Source organism: Oncorhynchus nerka, linkage group LG15 (assembly GCF_034236695.1).
Source record: "Oncorhynchus nerka isolate Pitt River linkage group LG15, Oner_Uvic_2.0, whole genome shotgun sequence".
Lineage (NCBI taxonomy): Eukaryota > Metazoa > Chordata > Actinopteri > Salmoniformes > Salmonidae > Oncorhynchus > Oncorhynchus nerka.
This window is the reverse complement of record NC_088410.1, coordinates 11920330-11942615: the sequence shown is the minus strand read 5'-3', so window position 1 is coordinate 11942615 and position 22286 is coordinate 11920330. Positions and strand designations below refer to the sequence as shown.

The 22286-nt window shown below is 42.3% G+C and overlaps 2 protein-coding genes across 2 annotated transcripts; one reads left to right on the top strand and one right to left on the bottom strand.

The window, feature by feature from the left end:
* Window positions 1-865: 865 nt before the first annotated feature.
* On the bottom strand, window positions 866-16586 carry LOC135560003 (gastrula zinc finger protein XlCGF17.1-like). The gene is made up of 4 exons (XM_065000984.1): window positions 16495-16586; window positions 15045-15225; window positions 14149-14262; window positions 866-3386 (listed from the first exon to the last, which is right to left on the bottom strand). Exons 2-4 carry the CDS (start codon window positions 15169-15171, stop codon window positions 2518-2520), a joined length of 1110 nt encoding a protein of 369 aa, XP_064857056.1. The 5' UTR covers window positions 15172-15225; window positions 16495-16586; the 3' UTR covers window positions 866-2517.
* Window positions 16587-16621: 35 nt separating this feature from the next.
* LOC115123014 (zinc finger protein 883-like) lies at window positions 16622-20405 on the top strand. The gene is made up of 2 exons (XM_065000972.1): window positions 16622-16708; window positions 17169-20405. The coding sequence occupies exon 2, from the start codon at window positions 17279-17281 to the stop codon at window positions 19115-19117; it is 1839 nt and encodes a 612-aa protein (XP_064857044.1). The 5' UTR covers window positions 16622-16708; window positions 17169-17278; the 3' UTR covers window positions 19118-20405.
* The last annotated feature ends 1881 nt before the right edge of the window (window positions 20406-22286 follow it).

Here is a 22286-nt window from a genome sequence, read left to right as displayed (position 1 = left end):
AAAAGTATTTAGTCAGCCACCAATTGTGCAAGTTCTCCCACTTAAAAAGATAAGAGAGGCCTGTAAATACTTGTTTTCCACCATAATTTGCAAATAAATTCATAAAAGATCCTACAATGTTATTTTCTGGATTATTTTCTCTCATTTTGTCTGACATAGTTGAAGTGTACCTATGACGAAAATTACAGGCCTCTCTCATCTTTTTAAGTGGGAGAACTTGCACAATTGGTGGCTGACTAAATACTTTTTTTGCCCCACTGTATGAGTTGATTTTACTCTGGGCTCAGTTTGTCTGGGCAGTGTTCTAACATCATCCTAAAACGTCCTCTGAGCTGGGAGTTTTAATAGTCTTAACAGGTTTTAACAGGATTCCTAGGACCTTTTCTGAGATGTCTTGTGGACACAGACCCTGATCTCATAATGGTGTTTGTTGCCAAGCTGGTCAATTATGTGCGTATCTAACTAATGTTGACAGACTATTTTTTTTCCCCTCTTCATTAAACATTTTTTTTATATTCTAATATTTATTTAACCTTTATTTTACTAGGCAAGTCAGTTAAGAACAAATTCTTATTTTCAATGACGGCCTAGGAACAGTGGGTTAACTGCCTGTTCAGGGGCAGAACGACAGATTTGTACCTTGTCAGCTCGGGGATTCGAACTTGCAACCTTTCGGTTACTAGTCCAACGCTCTAACCACTAGGCTACCCATGAAAATGTACTAAAGAATATGAATTACGACGAGGGTCACATTTTAATTCAATTGTCTTATTCCTCCAGAAATCCATTCACTTTCCATCTGCATAAATCAATACTTTCTAAACCAAACTTCCATTGTCACAATTTAACCAGCCAGACAGCCAGCTCCTCTTGGAAACATTTTATTTATGCATATTGATGTCCATTTCACCAGGATCGTGGGTTAACTTGTCAGTAACATAATGTGGTACAATAATATGATTACTTGAATCAATAACTAATTACACTTTGTATTTGACTAACAATAACTATAGTTAGCAATGCGATACTTTCAGAATATACGGTGCATTCAGAAAGTATTCAGACTCTTTCCCTTTATACAGATTCCGTTACATTACAGCCTTATTCTAAAATGGATTAAATGTCATGTTTTCCCTCACCAATCTACACACAATACCCCATAATGACAAAGCAAAACAGTGTTTATACATTTTTTGCAAAATCTGAAAAAATGTCATTGAAATACCTTATTCAGACCCTTTGCTACGAGACTTGAAATTGAGCACAGGTCAATTCTGTTTCCATTGATCATCCTTGAGATGTTTCTACAACTTGATTGGAGTCCACCTGTGGTAAACTCAAATGATTGGACATGATTTGGAAAGGCACACACCTATCTATATGATGTCCCACAGTTGATAGTGCATGTCAGAGCAAAAACCAAACCATGAGGTTTTAGGAATTGTACATAGAGCTCAGAGACAGGATTGTGTTGAGGCACAGATCTGGGGAAGGGTACCAAAAACATGCCTGCAGCATTGAACGTCCCCAAGAACACAGTGGCCTCCATCATTCTTAAATGGAAGAAGTTTGGAACCACCAAGACTCTTCCTAGAGCTGGCCGCCCCAGGCAAACTGAGGGGGAGAGGGGCTTTGGTCAGGGAGGTGACCAAGAACCCAATGATCACTCTGACAGAGCTCCAAAGTTCTGTGCAGAACCATCCAGAAGGACAACTATCTCTGCAGCACTAGACCAGTATGTTAGTGGCCAGACAGAAGCCACTCCTCAGTTAAAGCTACATGACAGCCCACTTGGAGTTTGCCAAAAGGCACCTAAAGGACTCTCAGACCATGAAAAACAAGGTTATCTGGTCTGATGAAACCAAGCGTCACATCTGGAGGAAACCTGGCACCATTTCTATGGTGAAGCATGGTGGTGGCAGCATCAAGCTGTGGGGATGTTTTTCAGCAGCAGAGACTGTGAGACAGGCCTTTTTGCTTTGTCATTATGGGGTATTGTGTATAGATTGAGGGGGGGGCAATTTAATACATTCTAGAATAAGGCTGTAACGTAACAAAATGTGGAAAAAGTCTACTCACCAGAGCTCTCACATTATGAAAACCACCAAAAAAGTTCAGGACAAAGACACACACACATATATATATATATATATATATATATATATATCTATATACACACACACACAACAACCTGCCAAATAAATTCTATACAATGTTTAGATTAAAACAGTGGAACAGGCCAATGGGCACCCTCTGCTCTATATAGGTTTGACCTTTGACCCGGTATTGCACCATATAGGGAACAGGGTGTCATTTGGGACACAGTATGGAGAGAGAAGTGTTGAGGGCGGAGCTTCACGGGGGAGCATCCCTTACCCTCGCTCTCTCAGGACTTTACCATGTCTTTTATTTTTTGTTCTTCATCCGTTTCATTGTAGTTCATGATTATATGCAAATAAAATATACTTCAGTAAGCTCATGAGTGTGTCCCGTGTGTGTTTGGATATGTGTGTTCTTCTAAGTGTTGTTTTTGGGTATGTGTGTTTTCTGGTGTCTCCCGAGGTGCCCGGATAGAATAAACCTCTTGCCGCAGACAGGGCATGGGAAGGGTCTCTCGCCCGTGTGAATGCGCCGGTGTATCTTTAAATAGTTCGAATGGGCGAAGTTGGCCCCGCAGTCGGCACAGCTGTAAGGCCTTTCCCCAGAGTGAGACCGTTCATGAGCCCGCATATTCCCCCTCTGCGCAAAACCCTTCCCGCACACGGAGCAGCAGTGTGGTTTCTCTCCGGTATGGGTCAAGTGGTGGACTTTCAGGTCCCCAGAGCTGAAGAAGCTTTTCCCACAGTCGGAGCAGAGGTATGGTCTCTCTCCCGTGTGGCTTAGCCAGTGAGTCTTTAGGCCTCCTGACCGTGCAAAAGTCTTCCCACATTCGGTGCAGCAGTACGGTTTCTCACCCGTGTGTGTGCGTTGGTGCCGTTGCAGCTTGGACTGGTTGAAGAAGCCTATCCCGCAGTCAGCGCAGGTGTACGGTCTCTCTTCATTGTGCGTCAGCTCGTGGCTCTTCCTGTGCCCCGGCTCAGCGAAGCACTTCCCGCACTTGCAGCAAGAGTACGGTTTCTCTCCAGTATGTCCTCGCTCATGCCGAGCCAGCTTTGACGGTTTAGCGAAGATCTTGCCACAGTAAGAACAAGTGTAGTCGGGGGCCAGCTTCTTGATTCTGGTGTGGGTATTCTCATGTCTCTCTAGGTGTGATGGTCTGTCAAATGTCTTCCCACAGTCAGGACATGGATGAAGCTTCTTTGCAGCCTTCTTCTTCTGGTGTTGTGGTTGCCCTGTTGCCACGGTCATTTCGGGAAGATAGTCTGGGTCCAACTTTATCCTGTCTCCTATACAGATTGAATAAGACAGACAAATAGATTAATACTTCATTTTTATTGAAGCCGTTCAGCAAGAGGAGACAGACAAGCACCTGGGGAGAACACTGAGAAAGGATTGTCGCGGGTGGGGATTAAACCCTGGTCTCCATTGGGGAGAACAGTGAAAGGGGATTAAACCCTGGTCTCCAGTGGGGAGAACAGTTAAAGGGGATTAAACCCTTGTCTCCAGTGGGGAGAACAGTGAAAGGGGATTAAACCCTGGTCTCCAGTGGGGAGAACAGTTAAAGGGGATTAAACCCTTGTCTCCAGTGGGGAGAACAGTGAAAGGGGATTAAACCCTGGTCTCGAGTGGGGAGAACAGTGAAAGGGGATTAAACCCTGGTCTCGAGTGGGGAGAACAGTGAAAGGGGATTAAACCCTGGTCTCCAGTGGGGAGAACAGTGAAAGGGGATTAAACCCTGGTCTGCAGTGGGGAGAACAGTGAAAGGGGATTAAACCCTGGTCTCGAGTGGGGAGAACAGTGAAAGGGGATTAAACCCTGGTCTCCAGTGGGGAGAACAGTGAAAGGGGATTAAACCCTGGTCTGTAGTGGGGAGAACAGTGAAAGGGGATTAAACCCTGGTCTCGAGTGGGGAGAACAGTGAAAGGGGATTAAACCCTGGTCTCCAGTGGGGAGAACAGTGAAAGGGGATTAAACCCTGGTCTGTAGTGGGGAGAACAGTGAAAGGGGATTAACCCTGGTCTCCAGTGAGGAGTCATACATGTGATGTCCTGGGAGTTTTGACACTCAATCACGGCTATGCACAGATTATTACTTTATTGTTCCCAGAGGGGGGTAATGTTGTACGGTGTACAGAAACTTCTGTACTATATGAAAAATGGTTCGGTACTAGGATTTTTGGACCTTTCGCTACTTCTGCCATGTGTCTCACGTGTGTACTGATTGAGAGGGTTGAGTCTAGTAATTTGTCTGAATTTTCTCACGGCCTCAGTAGCTAGCTAGGCTACTTGCGCATGCGATGGGGAATCAAGCCACCTTTGAGAAGCGGAGAGAGAGAGAATGCCAACAGCATGGCTTCTTCTAACAAAAACATCAAACCGGTATCTCCACGCCCACAACTTGTTGACAAAACTGCCACCGGACTCAAACTATGGGAATACTTTGTTTACAGAGTAGATGAGGGCCAGCCCAAACAAAACATCTTAGCAAAAGGTGTTACAAAACAGTGCAGTGCAAGGGAGGTTTAGTTCCAAAATGACCCAGGGTTGAATTGGGCTGGGTCCCACCTATGATCCAAATGAGAGCCTGTTGTAGCTGAGACCCTTGGATACCAGGGGACAACTGGCCACCTGGGGTAACTGGCCCCCTGTAATTCACATTAAGACCATAAAATGTCACCAAATTATTTTCCCACTGCTCTTGCTCAACAAAAAATGCCCTCTGTCATCACAACTTTTAGATATTTAAACAAAAACGATTTTGTGGTAAGTTGTTAAATTTTTTGTACATTTAAAAAAAAGTTGTAGATATATTCCAATGTTAGATCTATAATTGTAAATAAAAAATAAAAATACAAGTAGGAAAGGCTTGAGATGCAGTGTCCTCCACTAATATTGGCACCCTTGGTAAATATGAGAAAAACAGACTGTGAAAATGTCTTTATTGTTTATCCTCTTGGTCTTTCAATCAAAATACTCACAAAAATCTAACCTTTTAATGTAAAACAATTGAAAGAAAAAATACAATTCTTATCACCAAACAAATATTCTCAAATATGTGTGCCACAATTATTGCCACCATTTCAATCAATACTTTGTGCAACCTCCCTGTGCAAAGATACCAGCTCTGAGTCTTCTCCTCGAATGCGTAATAAGGTTTAAGAACACATGGCAAGGGATCTGAGACCATTCCTCCATTTAGAATCTCTCCAGATCCTTCAGAGTCGAGGTCCACGCTCGTGGACTCTCCTCTTTAGCTCATCCCACAGGTTTTTTTATGGGGTTTAGGTCAGGAGACTGGGATGGCTTTGGTAAGACCTTGATTCTGTTGTCAGTGAACCATTTGTGTTGATTTTGAGTTGAGCTTTGGATCACTGTCCTGCTGGAAGATCCAACCACGGCCCAGTTTAAGCTTCCTAGCAGAGGCAGTTAGGTTTTGATCTAATATCCGTTGGTACATGGAGTCCATGATATCATGCATCCTAACAAGTTGTCCTGGGCCTTTGGAAGAAAACAGCCCACAACATACTTCACAGTGGGGATGAGGTACTTTTCTGAATGGACATCTTTCTGTCTACGCCAAACCCACATCTGGTGTTTGTTTCCAAAAAGCTCTATTTTGGTCTCATCTGACCATAGAACTCAGTCCCATTGAAAGTCCCAGTAACTTTGGCAAATTGTAGGTGCTTGAGTTTGTTGTTTGATGACAGCAAAGGCTTTTTTTATGGCAACTCTCCCAAACAACTTGTGGTTATGTAGGTGGTGTCTGATCGTAGTTTTGGAGACTTTCTGACCCCAAGACCCAATTAAGGTCTGCAATTCTCCAGCTGTGATCCTTGGACATTTTTGGGCCACTCGAACCATCCTCCTCACTGTGCGTGGGGTCAATATAGAAACACGTCCTCTTCCAGGCCGATTTGTTAACATCTCCAGTTGCTTTAAAATTCTTAATTATCGCCCTGATAGTGGAAATGGGCATTTTCAACCGTTGAGCTATTTTCTTAAAGCCATTTCCTGATTTGTTCAGCATGACAACTTTTTGTTGCACATCATTACTGTATTCTCGGATCTTTCACATAGTGGTGGATGACTATGTGAACTTGGCCTGTGTGTCACCACATATTTATACCCCAGTGAAACAGGAAGTCGTGGCTTACCTCTTAAGTGTTCCTAATCACCCAGGTTAACTTAAATGTAGCATATGAATGGGAATATACTTCAGTTAGATTTTACTCATAAGAATTTCTAGGGGTGCCAATAATTGTGGCACACGTTTCAGAGAAAAACTTTAATTTCCCATTTGAATTTTTATTATTTTACTTAAATTAAAAAGGTTTGATTTTTGTGGATATTTTGAATGAAAGACCAAGAGGATAAACAGCAAATAAATGTTTCTCAAAGCCCTTTTTGCTCATATTTACCCAGAGTGCCAATATTAGTGGAGGGCACTGTAAATAATCCACTTGTTTAAGAGAGAAAAATGTAGATAATAACAAAAACTGTTGCGTTAAATAGCAAATGTGTCTACTCTGGTATTGGCATGTGCGCTCTAGCCAACAGCTAGATACAGTGCGGATAAACTGTGTGAGTAGGGTAGTCTACAATAATACATTATTATGAATAAGAGGTAGAATATTTGTCAAACGGCAGTCAAGTATTCACCAGTATAAGACCCTCTATATTTATTGGAAAGGAGCATCAAGCTCATCACCGTGCACTTTCACCACCCTGTTCCTAACCTAGCCTAATAAATTGCATGGTTTCCCGAGTCATAGTGAGAGGATCACACACCATATCATCACGTGACTCCAAGTTTACAATCGATATGATGGCTATTATATAAATATTTGCGCATAAAAGGCGTTTCCACTACCATTTCTCGCATAATTAACTTTACCGACACAAAAAGATCACACCATGTCGAACGAACAAATGATCTGTCTGAAACTTCCAGTTTCCATCAGAGCTGTCGTGACTGACTTTCATACCGTATGAATATGACTTTACGCGCATAAAACAGTGTAGTGTAGAACATTCTTAATGCTGTCACGGGAAAACACGTTTGAAAGCAGTTTTGATGGCCACTGTTAAGAGGAGCTTTCTAGTGTTACTAGGCTACAATTTCTCAAAGCCAAGAAAAGAGTAGGCCATAAAATGGACAATTTTTAGAACTATGGTTTTTAGCAGTGGTATGGTTTATGCACGTTAGCGCTCGCCAATGGAGTTGAATCCATAGATAAGACCGGGGCTAAATGTAACAAGGGTCAGGTGTAACATGTAGGTCTATATTATATTCACCTTCCTTGGTTGGCTGAGTGCCAGTGGATGTTTTTGGGGGGTACATTCAAGTCATCAATATTTATTTATTTTTATTTTACCTTTATTTAACTAGGCAAGTCAGTTTAGAACACATTTTTATTTACATAAACAGCCTACCAAAAGGCCTCCTGCTGGGACCCAAGCTGGGAGTAAATATATATATAGGACAAAACACACATCATGACACCAGAACACTACATAAAGAGAGACCTAAGACGACAACAACACACAATGGCAGCAACACAACACAACATGACAACAACACAATGTAGTAGCAGCACAAAACATGGTACAAACATTATTGGGCACAAACAATACATCAAATGTAGCAACAAGACCCCTTTACTTTTTCCACATTTTGTTGTTACAGCCTTATCCTAAAAAACATTTTTTTTTTTTTTTTTATTTCACCTTTATTTAACCAGGTAGGCTAGTTGAGAACAAGTTCTCATTTGCAACTGCGACCTGGCCAAGATAAAACATAGCAGTGTGAACAGACAACACAGAGTTACACATGGAGTAAACAATTAACAAGTCAATAACACAGTAGAAAAAAAGGGGGAGTCTATATACAATGTGTGCAAAAGGCATGAGGTAGGCGAATAATTACAATTTTGCAGATTAACACTGGAGTGATAAATGATCAGATGGTCATGTACAGGTAGAGATATTGGTGTGCAAAAGAGCAGAAAAGTAAATAAATAAAACAGTATGGGGATGAGGTAGGTGAAAATGGGTGGGCTATTTACCAATAGACTATGTACAGCTGCAGCGATCGGTTAGCTGCTCAGATAGCTGATGTTTGAAGTTGGTGAGGGAAATAAAAGTCTCCAACTTCAGCGATTTTTGCAATTCGTTCCAGTCACAGGCAGCAGAGTACTGGAACGAAAGGCGGCAAATGAGGTGTTGGCTTTAGGGATGATCAATGAGATACACCTGCTGGAGCGCGTGCTACGGATGGGTGTTGCCATCGTGACCAGTGAACTGAGATAAGGCGGAGCTTTACCTAGCATGGACTTGTAGATGACCTGGAGCCAGTGGGTCTGGCGACGAATATGTAGCGAGGGCCAGCCGACTAGAGCATACAAGTCGCAGTGGTGGGTGGTATAAGGTGCTTTAGTGACAAAACGGATGGCACTGTGATAGACTGCATCCAGTTTGCTGAGTAGAGTGTTGGAAGCCATTTTGTAGATGACATCGCCGAAGTCGAGGATCGGTAGGATAGTCAGTTTTACTAGGGTAAGCTTGGCGGCGTGAGTGAAGGAGGCTTTGTTGCGGAATAGAAAGCCGACTCTTGATTTGATTTTCGATTGGAGATGTTTGATATGAGTCTGGAAGGAGAGTTTGCAGTCTAGCCAGACACCTAAGTACTTATAGATGTCCACATATTCAAGGTCGGAACCATCCAGGGTGGTGATGCTAGTCGGGCATTGATTAAATAAATAAAAACCTCAGCAATCTACACACAATGCCCCATAGTGACAAAGCGAAAACAGAGTTTTATACATTTTTGCAAATGTATTAAAAATAAAAAACAGATATATTATTTACATAAGTATTCAGACCCTTTGCTATGAGACTCGAAATTGAGCTCAGGTGCATCCTGTTTCCATTGATCAACCTTGAGATGTTTCTACAACTTGATTAGAGTCCACCTGTGGTAAATTCGATTGATTGGAAATGATTTGGAAAGGCACACACCGGTCTATATAATGTCCCACAGTTGACAGTGCATGTCAGAGCAAAAACCAAACCATGAGGTCAACGGAATTATCCGTAGAGCTCCGAGACAGGATTGTGTCGAGGCACAGATCTGGGGAAGGGTACCAAAAAATGTCTGCAGAAATAAAGGTCCCCAAGAACACAGTGGCCTCCATCATTCTTAAATGGAAGAAGTTTGGACCCACCAAGACTCTTCATAGAGCCGGCCACCTGGCCAAACTGAGCAATTGGGGAGAGGGGCCACTCTGACAGTGTTCTATAGTTCCTCTGTGGAGATGGGAGAACCTTCCAGAAGGAAAACTATCTCTGCAGCACTCTATCAATCAGGCCTTTTATAGTAGAGTGTCAGACGGAAGCCACTCCTCAGTAAAAGGCACATGACAGCTCGCTTGGAGTTTGCCAAAAGGCACAAAGACTCTCAGACCATGAGAAACAAGATTCTCTGTTCTGATGAAACCAAGATTGAACTCTTTGGCCTGAATGCCAAGCATCACGTCTGGAGGAAACCTGGCACCATCCCTACGGTGAAGCATGGTGGTGGTAGCATCATGCTATGGGGATGTTTTTCAGTGGCAGAGAATGGGAACTAGTCAGGATAGATGTAAAGATGAACGGTGCTAAGTACAGAGAGATCCTTAAATTATTTGGGATAGGGGGCAGCATTTTCACTTTTGGATAAATAGCGTGCCCAGAGTAAACTGCCTCCTACTCAGTCCCAGATACTAATATATGCATATGATTATTCATATTGGATAGAAAACACTGAGGTTTCTAAAACTGTTTGAATGATGTCTGTGAGTATAACAGAACTCATATGGCAGGCAAAAACCTGAGAAAAAAATCCAAACAGGAAGTGGGAAATCTGAGGTTTGTAGTTTTTGATCTCAGCCCCTATCGAATACACAGTGGGATATGGGTTATTTTGCACTTCCTAAGGCTTCCACTAGATGTCAACCGTCTTTAGAATGTTGTTTCAGGCTTCTACAGTGAAGGGGGGCCGGATGAGAGTTGTTTGACTAAGGGGTCTGGCAGCAGCCTCGTTCTCAGTCACATGAGAGGTATCTCTCATTCCATTGCTTTTCTACAGACAATGGAATTCTCTGGTTGGAACATTATTGAACATTTATCATAAAAACATCCTAAAGATTGATTATATACTTAGTTTGACAAGTTTCTTCGACCTGTAATATAACTTTTTGAACTTTTTGTCCGACTGGACCTGAAAGGGATTTGTTTACCAAACGCTCTAACAAAATAACCTATTTGGACATAAATGATGGACATTATCCAACAAAACAAACATTTATTGTGGAACTGAGATTCCTGGGAGTGCATTCTGATGAAGATCATCAAAGGTAAGTGAATATTTATAATGCTATTTTTGACTAATGTTGACTGCGCAACATGGCGGATATTTCTTTTGGCTGGTTTGGGCTCTGAGCGCCGTACTCAGATTATGCTTTTTCCGTAAAGTTCTTTTGAAATCTGACACAGCGGTTGCATTAAGGAGAAGTGTATCTAAAGTTCCATGCATAAGACTTGAATTTTCATCAACATTTATAATGAGTATTTCTGTGAATTCATGTGGCTCTCTGCACAATCATCATGTTTTAGAACTACTGAACGTAACGCGCCAATGTAAAATTAGATTGTTTGATATAAATATGCACTTTATCGAACAAAACATACACAATAATGTAACATGAAATCCTATGAGTGTCATCTGATGAAGATCATCAAAGGTTAGTGATTAATTTTATCTCTATTTGTGCTTTTTGTGACTCCTCTCTTTGGCTGGAAAAATGGCTGGGTTTTTCTGTGGCTTGGTGGTGACATAACAATAATTTATGGAGCTTTCGCTGTAAAGCATTTTTTAAATCAGACACTGTGGCTGGATTAATGAGAATTTTATCTTTAAAATGGTGTAAAATACTTGTATGTTTGAGAAATTAGATTTATGAGATTTCTGTTGATTTGTATTTGTCGCCCTGCAATTTAATTGGCTGTTGGCGAGGGGTTCCGCTAGCGGAACTGGTTCCCCAGTCCTAGACAGGTTAATGAAAACCTGCTCCAGAGTGCTCAGGACCTCAAACTGGGGCGAAGTTTCACCTTCCAACAGGACAACGACCCTAAGCACACAGCCAAGACAACAGAGGAGTGGCTTCGGGACGGGAAGTCTCTAAATGTCCTTGAATGGCCCAGAGTCCGGTCTTGAAAACCGATCAAACAACTCTGGAGAGACCTGAAAATAGCTGTGCAGCAATGCTCCCCATCCAACCTGAGAGCTTGAGAAGATCTGCAGAGAAGAATGGGAGAAACTGCTCAAATACAGGGGTGCTTGTCACGTGCTCCAACAAAGTACTGGGTAAAGGGTTTGAATAATTATGTAAATGTGATATTATTTTAATTTCTAAAAAATGTAAACTGTTTTTGCTTTGTCATTATGAGGTATTGTGTGTTGATTGATGAGGGGAAAAACAGTTTAATACATTTTAGAATAAGGCTGTAACCTAACCAAATTTGGAAAAAGTCAAGGGGTCTGAATACTTTCTGAAGGCATTGTATGTGCTTTTGTCAGTATTATATTGTTAAGGCTAGTATATTATATCACCCACCAATGCACTCATAACTTAGCTATGACAGCTATATATTTTGACTAGCTATGTAGCTAGCTCGTCTGAGCCTGCTAGTCGTGTTGCTAGCCAGCCAGAAGCCCTTGGCAGAGCATTGCACCATGGGAGGTGAAATTCATTCTGGGAATCGTAGTATGCTGTGTGGACCATAGAATCCATTATATTTCTACGGTGTGTGGACTAGGGCAAGACAAGAGCATCAAAGTGTTTATATATATTGTTTTGGAACTAAACTATTACATACAATTATTTAGCTGTAATTTGACCCAATATTATGACCATAGATGAGCAAAATAACCCTGATATGTACGAAATTACATTTGAATAAAACAGTTTAGATTTAATTGTATAATTATTTAGTATGCTCTGAGTCTCATATGGTTTTGCAGAGGGACAATTAAAGATTATTCAGTGATTAAACACGGTGCTTTGTTTTTTAAAAATAAATTCAATTTCGAATAACAGTTAAACATATTGTAAAAAATGTTTTTGCTGTGGTTTCGGTATCGAGTATCATTTCCGTATTGAGTATCGTGATACAAAATTCTGGCATTGTGACATCACTAGAGGGGGGTATTACGTTCCAGCTACAGACAAACACACAGACAGTCATTGTGACATCACTAGAGGGGGGTATTACGTTCCAGCTACAGACAAACACACAGACAGTCATTGTTAATAAGACTTTGTTCTAAATTCACATGCCTGGCTAAAAAATAAACCAGAATAAACAATACAAGACAAAAATGTTTATGTCAAAGTGCCATGGTTAACAATGAGACAGAGCAAATCTCTCTCAAAAAGGTGTGACAATCCCACACTAGAACAGAGGGTAGAGGCATGTCTGTCTTGTTTTACTGTGTGGTTTTAGAATTGATTTAGAATACCAGTTGTTCTGCCAAAATTAGCATCTAGATCTAGACGCACTGCTCTGCACAGGAGTTTCTCTCTTTTTCTGAAGAGCAAATCTCTCGTTCTGTGTCTTCAACAGTTTTTCTGCAGATTCATTCGCTCAAGTAACTAAAGCTTGATAATTTGCAAGCTAGTTTTAGTTAAATGGCCGGGTATCCAGTTAGGATTCCAGCCCAAAACCAAATCCATCAAACTAGATCACTCTTAACCTACCACCAGTTTATTTTAAATTGCAGACAGTACCTTGCTGTTTGTATTTCAACGAACATTGTATGGAAAATATAAGGGAAAATACAACTGATAAATCACACTGTCATTCAGTGGAGGCTGCTGAGGGGAGGATGGCTCATAATAATGGCTGGAACGGAGCCAATGGAAACCATGCGTTTGATGTATTTGATACCATCCCACTAATTCTGCTCCAGCCATTACCACGAGCCCATCCTCCCTACTTAAGGTGGCACCAACCTCCTGTGCTGTCATCGTATCTTTGTCGTCCCTGGCGATGGCCATGCTGCCGACACACGCCAAGGTTTTAAATCTTTGTTCTATTGAACATGCCATAACAATAAATGCATTTTAATGATATGAAGAGTGTCTTGGTCATCCTTTCTTTGATGACCTATCTAACCGCTCTACCAAAGAGCACCTATCTAACCGCTCTACCAAAGAGCACCTATCTAACCGCTCTACCAAAGAGCACCTATCTAACCGCTCTACCAAAGAGCACCTATCTAACCGCTCTGCCAAAGAGCACCTATCTAACCGCTCTGCCAAAGAGCACCTATCTAACCGCTCTGCCAAAGAGCACCTATCTAACCGCTCTGCCAAAGAGCACCTATCTAACCGCTCTACCAAAGAGCACCTATCTAACCGCTCTACTAAAGAGCACCTATCTAACCGCTCTACTAAAGAGCACCTATCTAACCGCTCTACCAAAGAGCACCTATCTAACCGCTCTACCAAAGAGCACCTATCTAACCACTCTACCAAAGAGCACCTATCTACAAACACCTACTATTGTGTATCCTAGAAACCCTTCCTTCCTTTGTCACAAATCACACTGTATCAGACAGATCATGATGTTGTTGTGATATCAACATTATTATGACACTAACTTTCTCCCGACACCTCACAGGCCCACCTACAACGGGTGGATTCAGTGACATGAAACAATCTGAACGTTGCAGATAGAAATGGAATGAAAGGAGCTGACGTGATTCCCTATTCCCCCTCAAGGTCAACTCTGGACCTCGAAGCCAGTTCCACTGCTTGTTTTCATTTTTCACCTCTAACCAGAGCTGCTGAATTATCCGGTAGAACAGAAGACCAGCAGGCTCCGGACCTCGTAGGGTAAGAGTTGAATAGCCCTGCTTATTCAATCTGACAGGCAATCATTTCTGTTTGACACCATAGATTTCTACCTGATCCGAACTTACATCCTCTGAACAGGCCTCTGGACTTACCTGGGTAAACCATTTCATCTTCCTCTGCTTCTGCTTCATCATCTTCCTCCTCCTCTTCTTTGATAATCATATTAAATCTGGGTCTTTCTGCCACGCTGAGACCTGAGAGGTGGTCTGAAATAACCAAACCAATATAATTAATTGCCAGCCGATACTGTAATGCTGGACATGCACCGTTGGGGCCCTGTGTTCCTCTAGGAACTGAAGGGAAAATCTCAGTTTAATTTGCTTGATTCCTTGTCCTCTCTCCTTGCTTCTTTCTCAAAACCCATTGGATGAGGTCAGAGGTCCCTCCCCTCTGACCTTTACATCCGATAATTTTTCAGAAGGAGAGAGGATGCGAGGAATCAAGGAAATGCAATTGAGGTTCTCCCTAAGTCAACATAATGCTCTGGTTAGGCCTACCTCTAGTTGGGATTCTCCCTAAGTCAACATAATGCTCTGATAAATTGTATTTTTATTAAACTAGGCAAATCAGTTAAGAACAAATTCTTATGTACAATGACGGCCTACACCGGCCAAACCCGGACGAAGCTGGGTCAATTGTGCGCCGCCCTATGGGACTCCCAATCACGGCCAGTTGTGATACAGCCTGGATTCGAACCAGGGTGTCTGTAGTGACGCCTCTAGCACTGAGATGCAGTGCCTTAGGTTTACCTCTAGTTGCCTCTACTGTTATCTTTGATCAGTCCCGGATCCAACTATTTTTTTCATAGTATTCCATTCATAATCATTTTGGTCACTGCTTTATATTTTTTACACTACTAACCTCTCTCTCCCATAGGTGCAGATCTAGGATTAGCCTAATCTCCCCCAAGCCTCTCTCATTGGTGGGAGAAATGAAAAACTGACCCAAGATCAGCGTCTAGGGCCAACTTCACGCAACATGGACTCACCTGGGTCAGCCATGTCACTATGTCCCTCCTCTTCCTCTTCCTTCACAGTCACATTGGGTTCAGGTTCTGGGGCAGTGGGACTAGGAAGGTAGTCTGACTCCGACCCGGCATTCTCGCCAAAATCCATTTCTGAATCCTTTTGGGCTTGTAATTGTGTATTCTAGTGTAGATCCATGGTTATCTGTGGGTTCAGTGACACATACACACAATGATATGAGGCTGATTCAAGTATTTGTGCTAGGGCAGAACCAAAACCTGCACCCGGGGGGACCCAGGACCCAGTTTGGGAAACCCTGGTTTAACAGGCATGTGCTCATGGCCTGTTAACACAGGTGTGCCTTATTGTTAATTAAGTGCGTGGCATCAGGTATAAATGTTTGGCCATGAGTTCAGTCAGGGGCTCCCCTTGATGGTGTAGGTATTCATTTAAATCAGTTGTTTTATAGTAATGCTCTTATTCCACCTAGAACTGGTCTTCTGTGGACACGCCCTGGACACTGTCAAGGCTGCTAATAAGGACTACTTGCATTGACTGTTTTTAAATGTTTTAAACTAACTCTCTTTCACCGACTATACACACACTCACCACATAAGCTACTGCTGCAGCTCAGTATTATGTATCTGGATGCCTAGTCATTTTACATGGTATCCCTGCACATCAACTTGGTACTGGTACTCCCTGTATATAGCCATGTTAATGTTATTCACTCTATTCAATCCTTGTGTCACTACTTCTATTTTTATAGGACCCTGTAAGTAAGCATTTCACTGTTAGAGGCAGGTGATAAATCACATTAGGATGTCTTGTTTGTTGATTTTAAAGCAAATTTACATTCTCAGCAACTGTCACTAACGTTGGTCATTGTCTTATAGGCATACTACAAAAATCTATTTTTATTTTACCAGGTAAGTTGACTGAGAACACATTCTCATTTACAGCAACGACCTGGGGAATAGTTACAGGGGAGAGGAGATGAATGAGGCAATTGTAAGCTGGGGGTCATTATTGTGCATTTTGAGAATTAACAGAAAACGAAAATAAATTGTTGCAGCATATCTTTGAATTCTCATGCTCCACCCCTGGTGAGAACTTGTGCTAGTTATTTACCAGATGACCTCACCTCTTTAAACAGTAGATCGGCTCACTTCAAAGATGAATTGTGTTACAAATGCAGGTTTTTGACCGTTACACCCTAGTTTACATGTGATTGTATTATCATAGACACAAGGAGAGAAGAGACGCTAAACAAGATGGATAGTGGTGATGCTACACAATATTAGCTAACTGAGCTAGCTCTCGCCGAAACTGACCCGTCCTTTTCGTAGCATTAGCCACCTAGCGTTCTGGTATATAGTGCTAGCTTGGGTGAGCACCTTTTCAATATAGCTGCGTACATTTAATTGCCCGTTAAAACAAAATTAGTTAACTAGCCAGCGAGCTGTTACTCACCTCGACTTCCCTAGCGGATGTTATGACTGGAGATCTACGTCGACATTCGATTGCTCTGGCCTGAGAGCGCAGACAAACAGGAAGTTGTTGCCTTATCGTTGATTCCCACGACTGCAACTGTATTTTTCTCTAAATATACAATGTAAAACGAAAAACCTTGAGCAACAAGACAACTGTATCTGGACGCCCAGAAGAACCACAAAGCGAAAATAAGGTGATAATATTTGAATGCCACGCAATATAGTCGTAGAGATAATTGCTAGCTAGGCTGGCTAGCTATCCAGCTAACGTTAGCCAGCTAGCTTTAACTACCGACAATTGGTCCGGTTAACTATAGCTACCAACGTTTATAACCGATATCTAGCTCGAACCCTACACTGAATCCCGAATGAACACACAGCTCGTTATGCACTTAGCTATGTAGCTATAACTGAGAGGATTGGATAGGAGTCTGTTTGCAATACAGCAATAATTCCACCAGCCTGGCCTTTCGAAGGGCGAGATTGAGTACAGTAGTTGAGCTACTAGGCTATATTGCTTAGCTACAGCCGAACACCTATAAGATCAACACACTTCTAAGGGGTATCTTGTCTAACAATCACCTGCAGTTGAGCCCTTGACAAAGTATTTATTTAATGGTAATTAAAGTAGTATCAAATTATTTTATTCTTCAGGAACAGAGGACAACGAGTGAAAGACCTTGGAGTAGCTTACTAGAGAGCACCGAACGAATTTCAGGTGTTCAACAACTTCATCATTTCTGATACCTCGTGAGCAGGACAATATGAATCGTGAAAGAGAAACGTTGATGGATGAAATTGAAGAGAGTTTATGGACTTTAACAGAGGACAATTTACGCTCCCTTTGTGAATGCAGTGGAATAGGTGGCAAGGATGGATCCGAAATGAAAGGAAAGAATCAACGAGCACTACGGCGTAAAATCATGGAGGAAACATGGGAAAATGAGGATTTAATGAAATCTGAGGATCGGGGAATGTCATGGTTACTCCAACTGAAAGAGGACATCAAAAGGATACAGGATGCTGGGGGTGTGGCCTCCAGACAATCAGCGTCAGCGCATGTGGACGACGGAGCACAAGGAAGCTGCGACGCAGAAGGTAAAGAGGATGGAGAGAATCTTTATAGTTACCAGAACAACCCTCACCTGTCCCCCTTCCAAGAATCCCCGGGTAGTGCTTCACTTGGACTCGAAAGCAGGAAAACACCGGGGCTGAGTGGAACGGTGAAAGGAGGAGAAGAGGAGGAGGAGGAAGAAGAAGATTTGATTGAGGCAGCAGAGAAGAGTGTTAAAAAACGCCAGCCGAAACGCACAGTGAAAAAACCCCACTGCTGCTCAGACTGTGGCAAAAGCTTCAGTCACAAAAGTCATTTGACTGTCCATCAGCACACGCACACCGGAGAGAAGCCTTACCACTGTACGCAGTGCGAGAACAGTTTCTACTGCTCATCTTATCTGATATCACACATGCGAACGCACACCGGTGAAAAGCCCTACCGCTGCTCCGACTGTGGGAAGAGGTTTGGCCAATCGAACGCCCTGAAGCTACACCGCATGCGAAGGCACACCGGCGAGCTGCCATTCTCTTGTTTGGATTGTCCGAAACGTTTCGTCACGTCGGCACACTTGAAATCCCACCAGAGAGTCCACACAGGAGAGAAGCCCTACCACTGTTCGGACTGCGGGAAGAATTTCTCCCACTCGAGCGCCCTGAGACTCCACCAGAAAACCCACAGCGGAGAGAAACCTTTCATCTGCGAATGTGGAAAGAGCTTCATTAACTGGGCCCACTTAAACTCCCATCAAAGATCCCACACCGGTGAGAAGCCTTACTGTTGCGAGCAGTGTGGCAAGTGCTTCTCTGAATCCGGCACCCTGTCAAATCATCAGAGAACTCATACTGGGGAGAAGCCTTACAGCTGTGATCAGTGTGGGGAGAGGTTCGCTCAGTCGGGATCTCTGACAATCCACCAGAGGACACACACAGGAGAGAAGCCCTACGCCTGCGATCAGTGTGAGAAGAGGTTCATTACCTCTAGCCACCTGAGACGCCACCAGAGGACTCACACTGGAGAGAAGCCTCACCTCTGTGATGAATGTGGCAAGAGCTTCACGCGGGCCGGAGCCCTGGCGAGCCACCGCAAAACACACACCGGAGAGAAACCCTACAGCTGTGATCTGTGCGGGAAGAGTTTTGTTCAGTCTGGGCAACTGACGAGCCACCAGCGCACACACACAGGAGCCAAGCCGTATGGCTGCGATCAGTGTAGTGAAAGATTCACTCAATCAGCCACCCTGGCCAATCATCAACGAACACACACGGGAGAGAAGCCCTACGGTTGTAATCTATGCGAGAAGAGCTTCGCTCAGTCGGGGCACCTGAAAAGTCACCAGAAAGCCCACGCCAGAGGAGCAATGTGTCCTCTTCCAACCCTCTCCTCTCCGACATCTGTTCCGGTACCTTCTGTAAGTTCTAAATGGTCCAAAACCCAGCTGCCGGACTCCTCAGCCACACCAAGTTCTGAAACCACATCACCAGTGTTCTATGTGAACACTGGCTACCCGCTACACACAGCACCTTCTGCTACTAAACCCCCTTATTGACCTGTTTTCTGCACCAGTGGTTGTCAAACCTCTCCTCAGGGACGTTTTGTGTATTTTGATCTATTCCAGAACTAATACACCTGATTCAACTAGTCAACTAATCCTAAAGCCCTTGACTAGGTGAACCAGGTGATCTAGTTCAGGAATACAACAAAGTTGTGAAACGTCTGGGGGTGTCCAAGGAGATGTTTGAGAAACACTGCTCAACACCGTGGACACTGGGGTGGTTTCCCAGACACAGATTATCATTTACAAAATAATTGAATAGAGATTCTCCATTGAGCTTGTTTTTTAGTTTAAGGCTAGTGTAGTGGGGTTATATTTATCATATGTGCATGTCTACCTTACATGCTACGCATAATAAGACAGCAAAAAAAGCCCATTAAATTAATTATCTGACTCCATAAGATTAATGGCAATATGCAAGAGACTATAGTTAGTGTTACAAGACATCCTTCTAGGCATGGTCAGAGAGAGAACGAGGGAGACGAAGAAACCATGGCTCATGGGAGAGAGAGAGAAATTGAGAGAGTGTCTCACCACAGCAGTTCAGGAACCAAAAAAGAGAAAGGCAATGAATGTAAGACCTTTTATAATGTCAGACTTGTTTGAATTCAAAATCTGAGTTGTTGACCAATAGCATTACTATAAAGCTAACCTCCAATCAGATATCATACCTACGGACCTGTAAAGACAACAGAAGCTCTGCTTGTCAGAGGTCTGACAATGGGGTTGGAGAATAACACAGAGAAGACAACACAGAGGACATTCTGGCTTACAGTTGATAAAAAGGGTCTCTTCTGGGGCTGGCCTCCTCTGAACTATTATTAAACGTTGTCTCGGAAACCGGCTCAATGGGCTAAACAACATCATACTGACCTGTTTCAATGTCATAGAACATGTCATAGTGAACTGTGTGTGTGGAGTGGGGGATGTTTGGGTGAGTGAGTGGGGTGGGGGGGTGTTGAGAGTTGTATCTTTAATGTACTCCCATTATCAATTCAATTGTTATAATGTAGAATGTTTTAACAATAGTAGGTATGTATTCATGTATTCAATTGATCAATAAATTCAACCCATTATCTTCTCAACAATGTCAGCTTATCACCTTAATTGTTTAGTACGCTTAAAAAATATATATATAATCTAATATATAATATATATAATCTATATAATATATAAAGTGCATTGAGTGTGGGAAATGTGCTCTACAAAATATAATTATTGTTATTAAAGAATTATGAAACGACTCCTGAAACTGGAATAAAGCATACATCTCATAATAATATACAAGGTCAAGCACTTTTCATGCTTTGTCTTCACCCGAAAAAACATCAGGACTCTGAGAGGTTCCTGTTCAAAGTGGGTGTCAGGTAAAAGTAGACGATGGCAGATAACAGGATTCTTAGTGAAAGGGCTGTTGTTATTGAACGTGTTCTTGATTTATAGATCCGGTCAAATCTTATGCAGGATCTTTCCGAAGTAAGATTAGCCTACACGAGACGCTTATTTGTCAGTACTTAAATCACGTTTTTATATATAAATCAACGTTTGATTGGTCTGGTATTTGAGCTCATCGGACTTGAAATCCTGGAATTATTTCCCAGCAACCCCCTAATCTTTATCTAAAGGCTGCGACTAACAAAGTAAATGTAGCCTACTTACTTATTTGTCATGTGAATAAACTCTGAGGAAACAATATCTTCCACAATGGATCAGGTGAGTTTGTATGCTTTTCAATAGCATAGGCATGCTGTTCTGTATAAAATGTTTCAAATATGTTTTATTGTAGAGCAGAGGAAAAATGCATACAAATGTACATTTTGTTGTGAGTAATTATTTTGACATGACATGAACATAGAAAACATCAGTATAATACAGCTGAATATCAAAGTTAACACATTTAAACTAAATGCGTAGATCAAAAACGGTATGAAGAGAAAAGGAAAAACCGAGACTCGAAGACAAAGTGACTGAAAAGAAACCTCCTGCACCTTGTTCTGGGGACAATAAAAGGCCACTCTACAATGTGCCGCTTTCACACGCAACACAATGCCACAGATGTCTCATGTTGAGGGAATGTGCAATTGGCAGAGCTGTTGCCAGATAATTTCATGTTCATTTCTCAACCATAAACCATGGTAGTGTGTTACTGATGGTAGGCTTTGTTACTTTGGTCCCAGCTCTCTGCAGGTCATTCACTAGGTCCCCCCGTGTGGTTCTGGGATTTTTGCTCACCGTTCTTGTGATCATTTTGACCCCACGGGGTGAGATCTTGCGTGGAGCCCCAGATTGAGGGAGATTATCAGTGGTCTTGTATGTCTTCCATTTCCTAATAATTGCTCCCACAGTTGATTTCTTCAAACCAAGCTGCTTACCTAGTGCATATTCAGTCTTCCCAGCCTGGTGCAGGTCTACAATTTTGTTTCTGGTGTCCTTTGACAGCTCTTTGGTCTTGGCCATAGTGGAGTTTGGAGTGTGACTGTTTGTGGTTGTGGACAGGTGTATTTTATACTGATAACAAGTTCAAACAGGTGCCATTAATACAGGTAACGAGTGGAGGACACAGTAGCCTCTTAAAGAAGAAGTTACAGGTCTGTGAGAGCCAGAAATCTTGCTTGTTTGTAGGTGACCAAATACTTATTTTCCACCATAATTTGCAAATAAATTCATTCAAAATCCTACAATGTGATTTTCTGGATTTGTATTGTATTGTGTAGTGCCCCACCAAGATGTACATGCTAAAATCGCCATTGCTCATTTGAAAGGTAATGATTGGTATTTAAAATTTAAAAAATAAAAACTCCCGCTAGCCCATGTCTCCACCAATCCAATGCTTTTAGATTTGTGGGAAGTATAATGGTTGCACACTATAGCAATGCACCCAATCAATCAGGTTTGAATACTTACTGTGGTCACCAATCTTCACCCAATGAAAACATCCGTACTATCAACAAGAACTTTGTAGTGCAAGTATACTGAACAGAAATATAAACGCAACATGAAAAGGGTTGGTCCCACGTGTCATGAGCTGGAATAAAAGATCCCATAAATGTTTCAGGCACAAAAAAGCTTATTTCTCCAACATGTTGTTCACAACTTGTTTTACATCGCTGTTAGTGAGCATTTCTCCTTTGCCAAGATAATCCATCCACCTGACAGAAAACAC

Excerpts from the sequence above, each read along its gene's own strand:
- LOC135560003 (XM_065000984.1), bottom strand. The coding sequence starts at position 15,171 with ATGGATTTTGGCGAGAATGCCGGGTCGGAGTCAGACTACCTTCCTAGT. Across the intron at positions 14,263-15,044 it reads TAGTGACATGGCTGACCCAG|ACCACCTCTCAGGTCTCAGC; the intron begins GTGAGTCCATGT and ends TGGTTATTTCAG. Across the intron at positions 3,387-14,148 it reads AGATGAAATGGTTTACCCAG|GAGACAGGATAAAGTTGGAC; the intron begins GTAAGTCCAGAG and ends CAATCTGTATAG.
- LOC115123014 (XM_065000972.1), top strand. The coding sequence starts at position 17,279 with ATGAATCGTGAAAGAGAAACGTTGATGGATGAAATTGAAGAGAGTTTA.